At 44.0% G+C, this 18,483-nt stretch overlaps 1 protein-coding gene across 2 annotated transcripts in view; it reads right to left on the bottom strand.

The window, feature by feature from the left end:
* wwox (WW domain containing oxidoreductase) overlaps positions 1 to 18,483 on the bottom strand; it is a 123,327-nt gene that overhangs the window by 80,126 nt on the left and 24,718 nt on the right. For both annotated transcript variants that reach the window (XM_070907749.1, XM_070907750.1), the window contains exons 6-8: positions 9,254 to 9,342; positions 4,870 to 5,055; positions 1,753 to 2,017 (exon numbers count right to left, since the gene is read on the bottom strand). In XM_070907749.1, coding sequence (XP_070763850.1) covers positions 1,753 to 2,017; positions 4,870 to 5,055; positions 9,254 to 9,342 — 540 coding nt within the window. The remainder of the gene's footprint in view (positions 1 to 1,752; positions 2,018 to 4,869; positions 5,056 to 9,253; positions 9,343 to 18,483) is intronic.

Raw genomic sequence — 18,483 nt, 5'->3', positions numbered from 1 at the left:
TCATAGTACAACCCCACGCAGATGCACCCTCACACACTCACAACAGTTGCCACTCTGAGCTGAACTATGGAGGTTATTGTCTTGAGAGCAGAAAGTCGTGTCATGGAAGTAACCCCAACGCAAACACTGTATAACATTACTGTGGACTTGAATGAAAAATGCTTCAACTGCATACCCAAATTTGGGTAAAAATTCTTAAAGCTGTGACAATTGAGGTACAATTTTTTTTTGTAAATTGCCACGATGTGCAAGAAATGACATTTAAAAAAAGAACCATCACCAAAAGTCTCCCCTCCCCGGCTGCACCTAGAAATTCTGTCCACAAAATAGCAATGGCCTTGGGACCCTATATTCCCACTGTAACCTCCCACAAGACACCCAAAGGTACATGGCCATACGCCTTCTCCAAATCCATCAAAAAGATGTTGACTGGGTGGGCATCCTCCAATGACTCCTTCAGTACCCTTGTGAGAGTAAAGTGTTGGTCCACTGTTCCACGACCACAATGAAATCTGCAAGGTTCCCCCTTAAACTGAGGTGTGAACTGGAGCACATCCTCCAGTAAATCCTCCAGTCCACTCCACCAGCAAGATGGGCAAGGCTCAGGCTCAGTTTCTAATCACGATAGATGAATTGAGGCCTCATTCTCAAATCAGAAGAAAACTCCAAACAAATGCCGCTCAGCCGGATGCTCGTGCCCGCTCAGCCCCACACAGCTCCTGTCTCTCTGAGTAACTCGTTAAAAGGAAAAGAGCCAGTGCTGTGTGTAGAGGTGAGCCCAACTACACATATGTGATACAGCTGTATCAGCTGCACCACCTTCACCACCAGAAAATAACATTCCACGTCCCAAGCCCCTTACCTGGGTACCAGTTTGCCAAGGGAGACCCTACCAGGAGCTGTTGACCCAAAAACACAGATAACTCCCACCACTATCACAGTAGAGCGTCAATTCTCGGAGGAGATCTGGTTTTATTGTTGCTTCAAAATTAAATTTGTAAACAGATAAAAACCACAGGTCCCTGTGGCACGGCACCTGGCCTCCTCTCAGCCTGTGAGGACATGATGTCTTTACTGCATCTCTGCTCTCAGACAGGTCTTTGAGGTTGAGTCAGCCTGCTTATATGACTCAGAACTTAAGATAATGCATCTGAAAATATCTGGTAATAGATTCTCCTGATGGGAATGGAGTAAATGGTAAAAACATATTTGACCAAGGGCTTATTATCTTAGTACTCTGGAGTACATCACTGCATAGCAGTAGAAACTTGAGTTTGTGCAGTGCATTTACTGTAACCTAATAGTCGCGGTACACCGGATCTGGAATATCGCCTGCCCTTGTGAGAGGATAAGGGAACCACCTCTCTGAGTTAAATAAACAGTGACAGGAGGAAGAGGAAAACAAACCACAGAATATCTCTCTATCTGTGAAACCCAGACTCTCTCCCTGAGCCCTCAGCACTCAGCAGATCAACCCCTCTCCATCCTTTTCCTCTCCTCTCTCCCAGGAACGTGCCAAGACAAATATATAAGCTGAGTAAGGGACACATCAGAGTCAGAACTAGTAAAAAAGAAGATAGCAATATAGCGTGGTGATTTCAATGACTTTCTTTCCATGCAGAAGAATACAACTAGCTACAGAGCTGCTCTGGTGGAATGAAAAGTTTCCAGATGTTAACTGATGGTCATGCTACAGTTTGTGCGGTCACACGGTTATGTAACACTTTTTCAAATATGTTCTTTTTCTCTTACCATAGACTTGGTGAAAGGTCGGACCAGTGTGAAGAGAAAGCTCATCAGCCACCAGCTCCGGTGAATGGAGGTATACATCATGTTCCCAGGATGCACTGCGTTGGAGGTGACCCCGTGAGGTGAGAGGCGGCGGTGGAGCTCATTGCTGAAGAGGATGTTGCAGAGTTTGGCCCGATTGTAAGCCAGCATGGACCAGTACTCCTTCTTTGGGGGGGACAGCAGGGCCAAGTCCACCTTGTCACATGAGTCTAACAGGTCTGTGAACCTGAAACATAGTCCAGATCAAGAGTAGTTACAGTGTGTGTGTGTGTGTGTGTGTGTGTGTGTGTGTGTGTGTGTTGGCGTTCTACTGGCAGATGTGTGGCGCTGGCTGCATACAAATCAAAGACGTGACATGATGTTCTTTAATTGCCTGCGACAGAGCTGTTAAACTCCAGATGTTTGACAAGGCCCCTTAAACATTACACTATTCGCTGTGTTATTATGCAGTCGCACAATAACATCACAATACACGGGCACGAAAACCACACTCCCTGTGTGTCGTGTGTGTGTGTGTGTGTGTGTGTGAGAGAGAGAGAGAGAGAGACAGAGAGAGAGACAGAGAGACTCCAAACTGGTGGAACACATCCTACATGTTAATCCAGTCATTAGAAAACAACCAATCAAAATGTCACCTGGTTTCCTTGTTGTGATTTTACAAGCTCGCTGCCTCTTGTTTACTGTCGCCTTCCGCAACATCCTTGCTTGGCTAAATTACAACATCTGCAGGCTTTTCATTTCATGTGCAGCAACTTCATAACTACTTTAGCAAGTAGAGGTTGATAAATCAATTGCCTGAGCACCAAATGTAGTTTTTTTTCTCCCAAATGCGTTCACACGTTATACTGAAGTTGTGCCTAGTTACAACTGAATGATGTTTTACACTGCCAAATGATTCACAGGAACTTGCCTAATAAAATATAGAGGTTCTGGTTAACGAAAACATCTTGCCTGTACATAAAAGTACGGAGCCGGAGCTGCAGCTTAGATCTATCAGAGGTAATTTCATTAAGGATATTATCTCCCCTTGTTTGACCAGATCTGATGCAGTACTAGAGCAAAGTAAACCTGTATTGGGCCAATTCCACAGTAAGCCCCTGTGGTGGAAACTGATAAAGTGTCCAGCCATTACCCGTGTGTCGGTCTCTCCCACCCCTGTCCCTTATAGGTCAATGCTTTGCCAGCGGACAAGGGGCTTAGGGAATACAATATGTTGCCAGGTCAGGGGTCGCACACTGCTTGTGAGGGGAGGCTAAGTGAATAAACAGGAAATCAGCCGAAACTGAAAATAACAAACAAAAAAGGGAGCGACTTCAATAGATGTAATATAGGTCTGGAATGAGGTGGACAGAATGGAAGATGTAATATGAGATATTGTCTATTTCTGCTCCTTCTTCCCCTCCCTCTAGTCGGTGTCAGTGTGTAACTGACTCTCTCTGGTCCTCACTAAGCCCTCTTTGAAGGGGTTAAAGCCACTGCTGCTTGTAGAGGAGAGAAGGTGAGTGTATGTGTTGGGGAGGGCAGAAAAGGAGAGAGGGAGCTGTAGGGCAAAGAGTGAGGAGACTACCTCACCATCCTTGGCCTTGCGATGTGTATACATCACACACATTTTCCAATAGCTGCGTGACAGTTATTACACCACCAAAACTTGTATTAACTCACTGTTCTTACTGGGTAGGCAAGGCTTGCATCAATCAAATGCTGCCAATACTCCCTTCATGACGTACTTTCTTTCAATAAGCTTTTCCTACTCTCTCTTTCCTACAGCATGTAATGACAGCGTGACCCCCAAGTGAATCTGAGTGTCAAACCATCCCCTCCGCTGCTCCTGTCCTCTCATGCATGGCAGCCTGTATAACATAACTCATACGGCTCCTGTAATAGTGCCGCTGTTTGATCTGCTAGAATAACTCTGCGTATGTTCTCCTTGTCTCAGGTCACTCTGCCGAGCTCCAATCAATCACTCTGCTTGGCCGTCTGACTGACTGAAGCCAGGATCAATGTCGTACACACACACACACACACACACACACACACACACACACACACACACACACACACACACACACACACACACACACACACACACACACACACACACACACACACACACACTCACTGACTCTGAAACACAAAGCTCAGTGCTTGGGCTCACAGATCACTGCAAGACATCATGCCTGTCTACTGTATGAAGTGGAGTTGCTTAACAAAAAGGATAGACTTGGAAAACAAAAGATAGCAGAAGGAGGGGAGAGAAGGGAGAAAGGGGCTGAGTCAGGGGGTCAGGCAGAAAGCAGCAGACACTTGATCAAAGTAAATTTTAGCTGAGAAGTCCATCCATCATGTTGATGATACGTTTAATTCATAGTGACAGCGTGTGGAGGGAAATGAGTTTTCAGTGAGTGAGGCTGTCATGTTTGACAATATGCATTAAGTCTGATCTATCAGTTTGTAGTGAAAACTAGCCAATGTAGCGGCTTTGTCTGCATGGCTGGAGTTGAAGAGTTGTTCGACTAGACAGGGTAGTTTTGGGATATTACTGCTTAAACTCAGACTTTAATATGGCCTAACTGTGAATGTTGGGAATAGAGGGCAAACATACAGCACTGCTTTCTGCCAGGGGGGTTGATTTCCATTATACAACCTGTGTTTAACAAATATAGGGCAATAACTTTTTATATGTGGTGGGGGTTTCTTAACAAATGTTTTGTCATCCATATCATCAGCAAAAATCATTATATCTCCAAACCCAGAGACATAAGAAAGGCATCCAAGTACTGCATGAGTTTAAGGTACCCGGTGGAGTTTCTTACCTCTAGTTGCGCCATGGAGCGGTTTAAGTTTACTAAATGCATAGATGTACAAAATTTTCCAGAAATATATTTATCTTTGCACACTTATTAAGAATGAATTAGGATGGTAAAGCTTATTATTTACTGAAACAGACAAAATAAACTTTTGTTCAATTTTAAATCCTATATGCATCATTTTAAATAGTATTTTGACCATGTGAATGCACTAATAACAAACCAGTCAACCTCGGAAAAACTTTTTTACATGCCTAGTTTATGTCTTTACCTGTGGGACTCAGAGGACACCACCACAACACGGGCGGGGGCCGAGCGGCACAGCACATCCTGTAGGCACTGGACAAGCAGGAAGTGACCCAGGTGGCAGATCTGGAAGGTGGACTCCAGGCCGTCCTCCGTCAAGCTCCAGGGCTGAGTGCACACTGCTGCATTACACACCAGAATGTGCAGCGGCCTGTGGGGGGGGGGGGGCAGAAAATAAAATATGTGTGATTGTTTATTGATTGTAAGTGAAACCAAAGAAGACACAGCTGCATAAAAAGGGGATTTTCATACCATATTAGGCTGAAGAAGAGGTAAGGGGAGACGGGGAGAAGAAATTAAAAAAAAGAGAGGATGGAATAGTCAGAAGCAAAGGCAGAGAAAGGAAACAGGGTGTCTTATTCCACAGAGTGGTAGACACTAGAGGTCTACAGAGACAGAGCATCAGTAATGCTGATATGATACAGAGGTTTCCAGTGAAACTCCCCATGGCTCGACAGGTACTGTAGATACCGAATACAGCTGGCTGGAATCCAAGAGCAACAACACATTGAAAAGCAATCTCAAACCGTTTCAACACACAAGGGTGGTGGAAGTAATGGGTTTTGATACAGGCTCTGTGTGACTACGCTGAGTAACCAAACCCACCAACACATCGACTCGGAAAGGCTGAGCAGAAGAGTGCAGATCAAAAGGAAATACTCACACAAGTCATGATATAAAAAACAAACTGACTTTATTCAGGGGCCAGTAAAACAAAAAAAACAAAAAAAAGCATATGCTTTAGCACACACAGAACGCCTTTCCATTGTTGCAGGCTTCGTGTGGGCGAGGGTGTAACCCTCCCTGCTCACGTGCCACTGAATGTAGATTACTGGATTGGTCAGGGCAGCGAGAGATCCTTGTCGGTGACAGCGTCGCTCCAGCGAGCTCGAAACCACAGTAACACAGCCGAACAATCCAAACACACCCCACCAATTTTTAATTTCTTCCATTAGAATTAATTATGAGGCCGAAGGCAATTTGTGTACCCTGTGTTTAAGACTGCCTACTGGATTAATTAAAAACTGGATGCTGGAAAATTAATGTGTGAATTGTTATGCCTTGCTATAATGAGCCATCCCATGCTATTACATAGGAGTGTACTGTACGATCACCTTCAGGCCCCCGAACACACAAGGTTCATTAAAGAGCACAAACCTAGTCACAAGTCAACTTAAAGAATGCAGACCTCAGCACATTATCAACAGAGCACACACTAGCAGCGAGATATTCAAATGATCAGCCAAAATACAAAAAAAGGTCAGGAAGTCTAACTTAATGGCTTGGTAGAAGAAAAAAAAACATCTGTAAATAACTGACCTTTGTGAGCTGCACTTAAACCTGATAAAACAAGATGGAAGAGTAAAACGCCACAGCTGCTGTGATGACAAGCTCTGCTCTGAATCTGCTCTCAGCACGACAAAACACGTTGGTTGTTTTTGGCCCAGTGTTCCCCTGTCTAATAGAGTGTGAAGTACAGTAACGTTGTGCTGTTCAAGCTAAAACTCTTGGGTCTGTTCTGGCAAGGGGCCGCCGGATAACACCACAGGCATGAACTCTTGACCTAACTTTTCAACCTTTCACTGTAGCTGTTGTTTTAAAACTTGTCGGTTACACCTCTTAAGATTTTACTTTGGTTTGTGTCCCTTTTTTGTGACCACGTGATGTAAAGACAGAAGAAAAAAAACTGTATGTCAGTATGTCACTCAAAGCATATCACACATTTGTGATCAAAAACTCCAATAAACAACTTTTCTCTGGCCAGTAGAGCGATTTCCCCCACGCAGCTCAGATGGGCCTCTGGTGAGTCTGCGTGTAATGTAAAAGGCCTGTTAATTCAACTGCCCACCAGTTAGTCCCTCTCTCATAAGCGCAGGTCTAATGAATGTCTTTAATAGGCCTATTGCCGTGTACCGCAGTCCCTCTTTCCACATTAAGACCTCACACAACACTGTGTGCACTGTGCAATCTCAGCGCTGGTCAAACGAGGGTGTTAACTACCAAACAGGGAGACATCAGTTTATATATTTACTTTAAATAACCCCCCTGGGTATGACCCCTGACCTCTATGATAATGGGGGCCAGCAGGAAGAGATTGCCTGTGTGAGCTGGGCGCAGACTACTGGTCATTAACACTGGACTTTATTGGCAACGGGGAAACTGGCACAGGCAACGCGCATATAGACATGTGTACGCCACGCATCCCGATCCATATTCAAACTCACATACCAGAACTGCATCCACCTGTAAGGCAAAAGACACACAGCCATTTGACAGTGTTACAGTCACCATAACACAAAGGAATGGAAAACTAATGGTAGACTAATGTGGTCTGGCTTACATGTATTTATACAGACCAACTATTACACATAATATGCTTGAAATTAGGACAGCATGCAAATGCAGTAAAAAAAAAATTTAAAAAATCACAGGTGAAAACAAATTGCATGTGTTAATTACAGACTGTTGAGTAGAAATTGTATTAGGGGCATTCTGTCAGCACTGTCCTCCATCAATTACATCCCAATGAAAATTGCACTGCATTCAACAATATCAATATCCAGGTAATTTCATTTCAAAGGACAGGCAATTAAAGCAGAATCGGGGTCAATGGAACACAAAGCAGCGTGAAAGCCACTGACTAAAGCACTTAAAAGCAAGGGAGTGAGAAACGAGAGAAGGAAAAGAAAAAGACTCTGATTACATTTCACCTGTCATTGACACGCTGCAGGAGCATTATTGTGTGTGTGTGTGTGTGTGTGTGTGTGTGTCTGTTTGTCTCTGTGTGTTTACAAAACTGCGTGTGTGCGTCCGCGCATGTATGTACATACAAGTGCGTGTTGTGTGTGCGCGCTCCTGTGTGTGTTATGCCTGAAGACATACGTGCAGTAATAGAGTGGTGGTAGAGTCAGACAGCTGCCCAGTGCCATTCACAGCTCAGAGCTCCCAGCCTCCACTCTGCTCTGTTCGCCTTCTGATGAGAATTAATGTACTCTGACGTCCCCTGGGACTCCCCCACTCCCCCCCCCCAACAGCACAGCTAATGAAGAAATACAACCTTGCCAAAATACTGAGGTAGAGAGAGAGAGCGACACAGACAGAGAAAGACTGAGAGACAGCATGAGAGAGGGAGGAAGAGAGAGAGAGAGAAACTGAGGCAAATAAACAAATCGCAAACAGGGAAATGCAACAAGCAAAACCAGGAGAGGAGTTCTGGAGACAGTAGGGGGTTAAAGGGAGGTCAGTACACTTCAGTGTGGACGGGAGGGATACATGTAAGAGATGGGAGGGAACTATAGGACACAGAGTGAGGGAAGCCACAGTGAGGTTTGGCTGTGACCCAAGGCACGTGTCCTGGATGGCCATACCCTGCCCCAGGGCTGCTACGGGCAATGACTACCCTGCCTCTCCCCAAGGGGCTCCCCTGACACCAACACAGACACACACACACACACACTCCCCTGCCTAGAGACCTGCGGGTGGATTAGCAGTATGGATGACAGAATACATGACCCCGAAATAGCAACTGTGCGACCGGCCACGAGACGCAAGACACATGCTATAAAAGCTGACCACCACAAAATAAGTGTCTGTTCGGCCAATGTCAAGCAAATCGACACAAATACACACACACGATTACTCCTGGGGGCCGGGTCCATATGGTGTCCATCAGTAACTGTTCGGATGTCCTTTAAGTATGGTGCATGCGGGAAGTAATAGTGATGAATACAGTGAACGGCCTGAATGAAAGAGTCCTTGTTGGTTTTTACTTTCTTTATTCCTGTGTTTTCTTTTCTTTCTCTCTCTCTGAGTAAGTAGAATGAAAAAAAGTTTGGACAGTTGAAATGGGACTGATGGCTGCTATACATTTGATTCACAAACCATTTGAAGACCAGCTCTGTCCTTGTCTCTTTACAATGGAGACTGCCCTGTCTTTTGATGGTCTTTTAGATCCAAACTGACCTAAATGGTTATTTTCAGCCTGTGAGCCTCAAATTCAAAACGGTTAACTTGGATAATGGATGGACCAGGGTAACCCTGCTTTCAGCCCGTACACACAAGTGTAACATTGCATAGAGCAATTTTCAATTTTCAGAGCATCATAGCAACGCAAGGTTTTGCAGCCAAAGGTCAATTGAAATGAACTTTGACCCCCAGATACAGCATTGACAGAAGGGGAAATAGGAGAATTGCACTAGGAAAATGTAGGAGACATACATAAGGTTTTAACGTTTTAAGTCTACTCCCTTGTCCTACCAAAAGTTCAGTAAATAATGGAGGAATGGCATAAAGTATCAGAGAGAACGAGAAATCCAGCTTTGAAAGTTAATATTTTGGTTTATACTCACAGTTTCTTGGCCTTGAAAGATTCAGCAAACTCCCTGACACTGCGGAGAGAGGCCAGGTCGCACATCATGGCTTCTACTCTTGCTTTGTGCTGTAGAGACAGGAAACACAAAAGTACGATTGTAATAAACAGCAGCAACAGCAAAGCAACACGGTCACCACCATTATTTATGTTTTTTTGCAAACTGCCACTGTCAGCCATAAAAATAGTTATCACAAAGTCCAGGTTCAAGTGATAAAAAAAGTGTGCTGTTTCACCCTGTTTAAAAATGTAATTAAATAAAAATAAAGATCTAAGAATCTCCATATTTGTGAATGGTAAACACGTCTGTACGTAATGGAGGAAGGCTCGCTCCTCTGTTGCTCTTCTAAAGGTTTTTTTTCCGAGTTAAAGGATTTTTGGGTTTTCCTGAATCGAGGATCTAGAGGATAAAAGATGCCGTACACTGTACAGATGTAATGTCAAGCCATTTGAGGCAAATTTGCTCATTTGTGATTTTGGGATAATTAAATAAAATTACTTTCATTCAGGCTGGTAAAAAAAATGTGAAAATAGTGCTGATACGCGGTCCTCCTAAAGAACTGAAAACATGCAGTCAAAGAGATTTTGACTGCATGTTCTCATTGCATGTTTGTGTGTGTGTGTGTGTGTGTGTGTGTGTGTGTGTGTGTGTGTGTGGCTCATCTTACACCATATGTTGGAAGACAGGGTGAGGATAGGAGAGGAGAAGAGAAAGATAAATGACTTAAGACGTGAATGCATAGCTGCATTTACACACTGAGGAAGACAGGCTAAATATTCATCATCCTCTCCATCCCGCTGTAGCATTCTGCTGCAGGGCGAAGGCCTCAGCAGAGACACATGCAGGCCTAAAGGAGCATATCTCTTTAATAACAGCGTACGACATTGTCTGGGGGGTTTTGTCTGAGATACAGCGTGTCAACTTAGACTCTCTTGCCTTTCTCCACATCTTCATCAGTTCAGGCCCTCCCAACAGACAATCCAAATTCATTCTCCCTACAACATATGAGCTCACGCGGGACCTTGGTGTACGAGCGCGTGCAGCGTGAACCGAGGTGGAGCATGTTCCGATCAAACGCTCCATTAGACTCATCCCTCATGCTGGAAAGGGAAAAGGAGTGAGATATTGCTCCCAGGGCTCCCAGCTGGGCTCTGGGTTCAGTAGCACCAGGTATTCCTGATGCTACCTCTCCCCTTCGCCTTGCCCGCCATACCCGAGGAACGCTGTTAGTTCACATTACACCCCGGAAGAGCGTTCAATCCACCGCCACCACCGCTGCTGCTGCTGCTACAGCCTTTTCCACAGATCTGATCTCCAGTCTGTTGGCGTCATATGGGAATGTCTTTCCTCTGCGTGCCGAGTGTACACCACACTCACAGCAAGGACGCTCCATGGAGCAGTGAGCACAAAGAAAACAAGAAAGGGTTAAGAGCGCCTTCTGATGGAAATGTGATTCTTCAGGCATTTTACAGACATTTTAACTGCCCCAGGGTATATTTATACATGCATACACAGGCACTTGAAAACCTACCCCCCCAACACACACACACACACAAACACACACACACACACACACACACACAACAAATTAAATGTTGTGACTCAAGGGTAAAACCACGCCATCACACCATTATCTATGCCTGAATTATTCTCTTGATGCTACTCTATACCATTATATGGATGCTATTACAAAGCATTAAAGGGCTGATTATGGCCATTATAGATATGATTATAGGGTACCTGCTTATATGATCTGCACACAGCAGTAATCACAGGTGAGAGGAGACAACTGTCTAATTTAACGACTTGTATGTGCAGCATTCACACTCCGGGCCACTTCAACACAGCATACAGACACAGAAATGCAGGTAAAGTGAAAAATAAATATTTGGTGTGAGAGGAAGATGAGCGATGTAATGAGAAAACTTAACGTTTACTTTATCAATGTAAAAGCCTTCAGTTGTTCTCATGAAATGCAGAATTGAATTCTACAACGAGAAAAATGAGACGTTACTCCCAAACAAGGTCAGAGCAGGCAGCAGTGTGATAATTAACAGGTCAGTATAAGGCCTCCTCAACAGGGTAGCTCTCTATGAGTGTATGACCAGCAGAGAAGATGAGAGCAGGTGTCAGCTTGACGAACACATATCCCCTCCTCTAGAGACAGGGGGGGAAAAGGGAAGGAGAGATGGAGTAATGGGAGACCAGAGGGAGGACAGAGGGGGGTTGAAGGGGGGCCACTGGAGCAAATCCAGCAGGGAGAAGGTGAGCAGCCTGCCTGCCTGCCCTCCTACCCTCCCCCTGCAGATTGAAGTCTTGCGAAGAAAATAAAGTTTATTGCCTGGAAAGAGGGGGGAAAAAGCATGTAAAAAGCATTAAAGCGATGGAGGTGAACAATTAGACAGATGGCCAGGTTTTGGAAGGAGAAGAGGGGAAAAAAAGGGTAGAAAAAGAGAGGAAGAACGCACAGACGCAATCGTTCAGGGTTTTTATGAGGACCCTGTCAACTCCTGGTCTCTTCAAGGGCGAAGGAAAAGTGAGAGGCAGCGAAGCCTCTCTGGTTAACTCCAGAGTAATCGCTGAGTGTGCAACACCACCGAGCTCGACTTGGGGTGACAGAGCTTACCGCCCCCAGCTACGCACAACCTATCGCTCCATCTAAATGCAAAGGACTAATTACGAATGAAACACACGTGTAAATAAGCGTTACGGCTTGAAAACTAGAAACTGTGCATCTCCGCAGCTGCACATCCGTTGAAGAGCCGCATGCTCGGGACAGAAAGCAGCAAGGTCACCATGAGGATAACATGGGCATCAGATCCCTCAGCCCTCCACTCCTGCCGCCACCTCTCACCTTCCGCCCCCCACCTCCAGCCGTCAAACCCAAGAGAACAGCTGTCTGTAACATGACAATGACCTTTATGACTTTCACCAGGAGGAAGCGAAGAAGGAAGGAGGGAACCAAGAGCAAGGATGGAAAAAGTGCACCTCCGCCTGCGTGACTGGAGGAAGTTGGCCTCTGCAGAGGTTCTCCTCGTCTCTCCTGGTGTTTTCCACGTGTGGTGGGGAATGACATGGTCACTGCTGTGGAGAAAGATGGAGGCAGGGTGGGGGATGGAAGGGGGGGGGGGGCCTAATACAATTATAACTGGGGCCATCCAATCCAATAAAATGAAGAGGTATTAGAGCAGGGGAGCCCCATCCTGTTCAATAAGACACTGGACCACTCTACTAACTCTTAAAACACACACATGTAGGCATACTCACACACGCGCACACACAGGTACACACACTTCGCTGACCCCTTTAATAGCATAGCAGCCACCCCTAATGGACGCAAGCAAGTGGAACCGCCAAATAATACACTGTCTTAATGCACTAGGCTCAATCTCATCCCCCTCTCCCCTTATCCTTCCCAGCCTTCCCTCTCACACTTTAACCCCTGTTTCCATCTTCCCTCACCTCGTGCTGCCCCCTCGCCACCTCAGCTCCCCTTATAGATCACCAATGCAGAGACAACACTTAAGAAATCAAAAGTACTCCCATATATACAAAACACTTACCCTGCAGACCTCGGTCAACACCTCAGGCACGGAGAAGGACGGTAAAAGAGTGAGTCGGGAAAGAGAAGCAGAAGTCTTCTGTAGTTTGATGTGGTTACTATTGGTCCCTCTGAATACCAGATACCTGATATCAATATAAAGCAGCGGCAACATTTACATGACGGTATTTCAACCAGCAGGTGCAGAGGTAAGGTGTTGCAATGGCGGTGAAAGTGAACGAGCAGGGAAGACACCATGTGAAAAGGGCACCTTATAAAAGCAATTAGAGAAATGACTTTGAGCCCCTCTTCTTGCTCTGTAGATTAGAACAGGCCTCGGAGGGAGGAACACAGACAAACTCAGACCTCCATGACCTTGTCCGCAACACGCCACACTAAATTGGTCATCAGCTTTTAAGACTGCATTTTATCATAGATATATATTTTTAGCAAAAAGAAAGAGAGAAAAGGAAGGGGGGGGTGGGGGCTGTGGAATGTGCTGGTCATATATCATCCTGTCACAATTATGACGTTTGTTCATAAATACCAACCAATTTCCTCTCCACCTGGCTAAGTCACATGCGCTTGTGCTTATGCACGCACCATACACCAACAAAGAAATATGGACACACACCACGTGCGGCGGACGCACATGCCCACCGCAAATAAAGAAACAGACACATCTGGCTGGGAGCCCCCCCTCAAGTCTGAGAACTGACCTCCACACACAGACAAAGAGACTGAATACACACTCAGGAAACATGCATTCAAGCACCTAACACACAAATGAATGCACACGCTCTACACACTGCAAACACAAACGCACACAAACAAACAAATGCACGCGCACATACACATCCACTTACTCGCTGACATGCACACACACTGCAATTAATAGGGAGGCAGGTCTCTGGTGAGGAAGAGAAAGTGCCTGTTCAGCACATACAGGCAGAATATGCAATTTCCTCCAGTTAAGTCTGTATTAAATTGATTTCTTCTTTCTCTGACACGGACTGGGTTTTTCCCCCCTAATGAAAGCTGGATAATCTACAGGTTTTCCCTTTCCTGAAATCAAGTTACAAATCAAGCAATTGCAGGGGCAGATATGGGAAAGGTGAAGGAAGGACATGGGATGATTTTACAGATGAGAAACATGGAGAATGAGGCACATATACGTGCTGATACTCTTAACACGGACATCAGGGGCACCTCACACAAGCGCACACACACACACACACACACACACACACACACACACACACACACACACACACACACACACACACACACACACAGACCAGGAGCAAAGGCCAGGCCTCGGTTAAGTACCTGCTGACATTTCCGCTCAGCGACGTACTAAGGCTACTGCAGGCCAGGTTAGTAAACACAGCATTAATGACTGTAATTAATGGAACATGTTAATTAATAAGCACTTCAATGAGTTAATCACTCACTCAAACCTGACAAGGACTCATGTAGAGGCTGCAGAGAAACACAGCATGGAGAGAAAACCACAAAGAAGGAGGGAGAACATAAAAAGAAAAAAGGGGAAATAAATACAGATAACAAGTGGAATGAGTATTTATTTCCTTCAGTTGAGTAAAAGTAGCAACACCACAATATAAAAATACTCCGTTCTAAAAGTGGATTTATGTAAATGTATTAATAAGTGTTAGCAGCAATATGTACTTTAAATAAACAAAACAATTATATTTTATATCATATAATTATTAATACTGATGCAAGCAGAATTTTAATGTTATGGCTGGTTGAGGTGACGCGATTTTAAGTACTTTTTATACTGCTGTGTCATTTAATTCACTGTATAGTGATGCATTATATTTTATATGCTCATTATAGGTTTTCAAACTCTTAATTTGCAATGTAACTATTAACTTTAACTGTCAAATAAATTTAGTGAAATAAAAAGTTCAATATTTCGCTGTGAAGTAGCAGAGTAGAAGTATGCAACATCATCAAATGGAAATACTCAAGTAAACTACAAGTACACTACATGAATTGAGTAAATATACTTTCCACCACTTCATATAACATATATATTTTAGAGCAGAGTGTCACAAATCAAGCAAAAAGTATAACTGTAATATTAAAATTTTACCCAATGAAATAAAAACTGACAACAGGACAGTATGAATGAAATTATCATGTAAGAAATGATGATAATAATAATGTTTTTATGCATTATAATGTACATTATTGATGCTGCATTTCAACTAAACTCATAGTCTGATAAATTGTGAGAAACAATTTCAGCAACAATAAGGTTGTAGCCAAGAAATAATACAGTTTTTCAAAAGCAGAACATTTTAAGGAGAGGTGATACACAACTGCACACAAACAAAGCGCAAGAAGACTTTGTCGCTTGGCGATGTAATCAAGCCTGTTATTGTCTTACTATTGAGAATTTCTTTACCTTTCAGAAGAGAGAAAAATAAAGACAGAGATAGAAAGAGAGGAAGAGAGTGTGTGATGGCCCGAGACAGAGAGAGAGAGAGAGAGAGAGAGAGAGAGAGAGAGAGAGAGAGAGAGAGAGAGAGAGAGAGAGAGAGAGAGAGAGAGAGAGAGAGAGAGAGACAGAGATGGGAAATGAAAAGGACAGGGCGGTCATCATAATTGCAGAGTTTGCTTTTCGGATGCAGACAGACCAGGGCCATGGGGCCTGAGGCAGATATCAGATATCCACACAAACACACACATTTGCACGCACATACAAACTTACACATGCACCCATATATACCAACACACACACACACAAAATATTCCACAGTCGGCCTGTGTAAGTGTTTTTTCATTAAGGCGAAGGACAGCTGATATCATTTTAAAAGTGTTTTGTGTGCATTTGTGTTCTATAACGGTTAAAGTGTGAATTGAGACGGTAACATCAAGCTTTCAATCCTAACAATATTATATTATAAACCCGCTCTCTGTCTTTCTACAGCTATCAGAGTGTGTCTGTGTGTGTGTGTGTGTGTGTGTCTGTGTGTGTGTGTGGTGTGTGTGTGTGTGTGTGTGTGTGTGTGTGTGTGTGTGTGTGTGTGTGTGTCCATTTCTGCCTCTCCCTCACTTCTCCGTCCAGCACCGAGCCTGATCAGATTTACATTAAAAAGTGATGGAGATTTGAATAATGTGTCTATGTTCTCAGAAAGACATTAAGAGATTTTCATCTTACTCTCCTCTTCCTCTGTCTCTTCCTCTCCATTTCCTCACCCTCTCCTGCTCCTATCTCCCCCCCATCTCACCCACTCCATCTCCGCCAGATTCGCAGACAGTGCACATTTTCCTGCATGTCTTGAGTGTAACCGATACCCCTAACAACCAGGATTTTAATGCGATCCATATTGCTCCCTAATATTTCAGATCTCAGAATAAGCACTGGCAATTACATATTTACACCCAGCTTATTTTGCAATTCTGCACGGGGACTTTGGTGTCTGGTTGAACGGCACATGCAGACTTAGATGCTGATTATGTTGTGGTTAGATAACAATAAAGTCGGAGAAAAACTCCCAGACCCTGTGCACTTATACTGTATATACAACTTTCTATTTGGGGGTGTCAGCAATAAAGCTCAACACTCTCAAGTACAAAATAATGTGTTCTTTTCAAGTGTGGCGGTAATGTGATTGCTTTATCTCAACCTGCTAGTTTTACACTGTTTAATTTCTCCTGAAACACTCGTGCCTTGTATCATCTCGCTATCCGGAGGGCTGCTAAGGTGCCAAACGCACTCGCAGAAAAGCACGCATTCACACATATGTACACAGTTGTAGTGAAGGCACATCGCTGTGCAGAGATGATAAATTAAGCCCCCTTTTGATTTGGTTACCCGGGCCCTTTTTGTATCAGCTTTATAAAAACATAAGCATAACATAATTGAAGAAGAAAAGAATCTGGCAATTAAGAAACATGGAGGCCTTTGATGTGAGTAAGTGTATAATAGGCCTTTTGATGAGGGAGTGTTTTACACTCCGCAGGGTCTGGTATGCACTTTGATTAAAAGCTCTTTTGTTTGGCAATATTCTAAACTGCTTACCATTTTCCACTGTCACAATAGTTTAGCTTGGAAATACACGAGACTGTGCCTTTTTTTTCTTTTTCTTCTCTCTGGGATAAAGTCTCTTGTTTTCTCTGGCATGAAATCACACAGTAGTGATGCTGAGTTAACGTAAGGACCAAACGAATGAATGGAAGAGCGACCTGGGATAAAATGTTTTAGAAGGGGAAATAAAGGGGGGAAAGGCAAAGGGCTATGACATGAAACAATCATAATAATTCATTTTCATATTCATAAACACATTCATTACAACCAACTGTAGTTGTTCAAGCACCATTTACATGATCTGCCCTGTCTGTTGATAAGGTCATGTGCTTTTGCATTCTGTTAGTGTTACACAGATTTGAATAATAGGATTCTCATCATGCATCTTTAGCCTCTTGTCGCCTGATAATAGCCTGAAAGACTCTCGTTGAACAATGTAATAGATGCATCATGTGACCTCGGCAAAGGTCGGGGGTCAGCGAGCCGCGGATTGTCAACGGAGCGCTGGCCTGACAGAGAATAAATGATGCCTTGTAAACAAATTGAATTATTGCTTTAATTCATGCAGTCTGATTTAATTTGACGAGAAAAGAGTCCTTCACAAGGGAACAGAGGAGCAGAGGAGTGACAGCGAGGAGGAAGGAAAAGAAGAAGAAGAGGAGGAGAGGCGGTGGACCACCACTCCATCCCGTGACGTCTCTGGCTCCGCTGAAGGAGAGTAACCACATTAACAATCCCGCTCATCTCACAAGACTGCACGCTGCTTTCCGTAGACAGAGAGTCTTCCTTTTGTTTCTCAGCTAAATGTAATAAAGTTGAGTTCAATCGAGTTGGGCCGGGCCACTAGGCAGACTCCCAGCCCCAGCACGAAGTGAGTGACAACAAGCAGGAAACAGATACACGGACTATAGTTTGTCTATTGGATAAACATTTCAAGAAGTTTGGATAATTTAAAAAGAAAAGAAAATGTACATAAGGGTAAAAACAGACAATTAGACAGCAGCTGGGGATTGAAGATGCTTAAATCTGAAGAAATCTTTGAAGAAATTTCTGTAAGCTTATTGTAATGGGCACATGGGAAAGCCCATCTCCTATGGTACACCCGATGAACCTAAAACACCCTGAATGAAACATCAGTATTAAGTTTGGTCTATCACCCAAAGCTGCATTAGGTCTCTCCTCAGTTTGCTCCTTAATTCCATCCGAGTAATCCCACATTATTGCCCTCTAACAGTACCCTAAACGGAGAATAAAAAGTTTGCTCCCCTCTAGCAGTGTATTACCAGGAAACAACAGGCCCTCTCCTCATTAAGTTATAGATATAAATGCTCCAAAGCATGAAATTACCCCCGAGCCTCCCTCTCCAAATAACCTGGTTTGCAAACAAATGATCCGAGCACAAGCAGTAAAAGGCAGATTATTAAAATAATAGGAGGGATTTAAATTTGCATCCACAGAACAATTCAGCAAAGGACTGTGCAATTACTCCTCCCCCTCCTCTTCCCCTGTTCACTCCACCTTTCTACTGGCAAGCCGAGTCCCTCGCACTTTATTGTGTCCATCTGTTCTTTCTAAGAAACAGAAGCAGAGTTTGGTATCTTCAGGTGT

Source organism: Enoplosus armatus, chromosome 6, assembly GCF_043641665.1.
Source record: "Enoplosus armatus isolate fEnoArm2 chromosome 6, fEnoArm2.hap1, whole genome shotgun sequence".
NCBI classification, from domain to species: domain Eukaryota; kingdom Metazoa; phylum Chordata; class Actinopteri; order Centrarchiformes; family Enoplosidae; genus Enoplosus; species Enoplosus armatus.
This window is presented reverse-complemented; position numbering and strand designations above follow the sequence as displayed.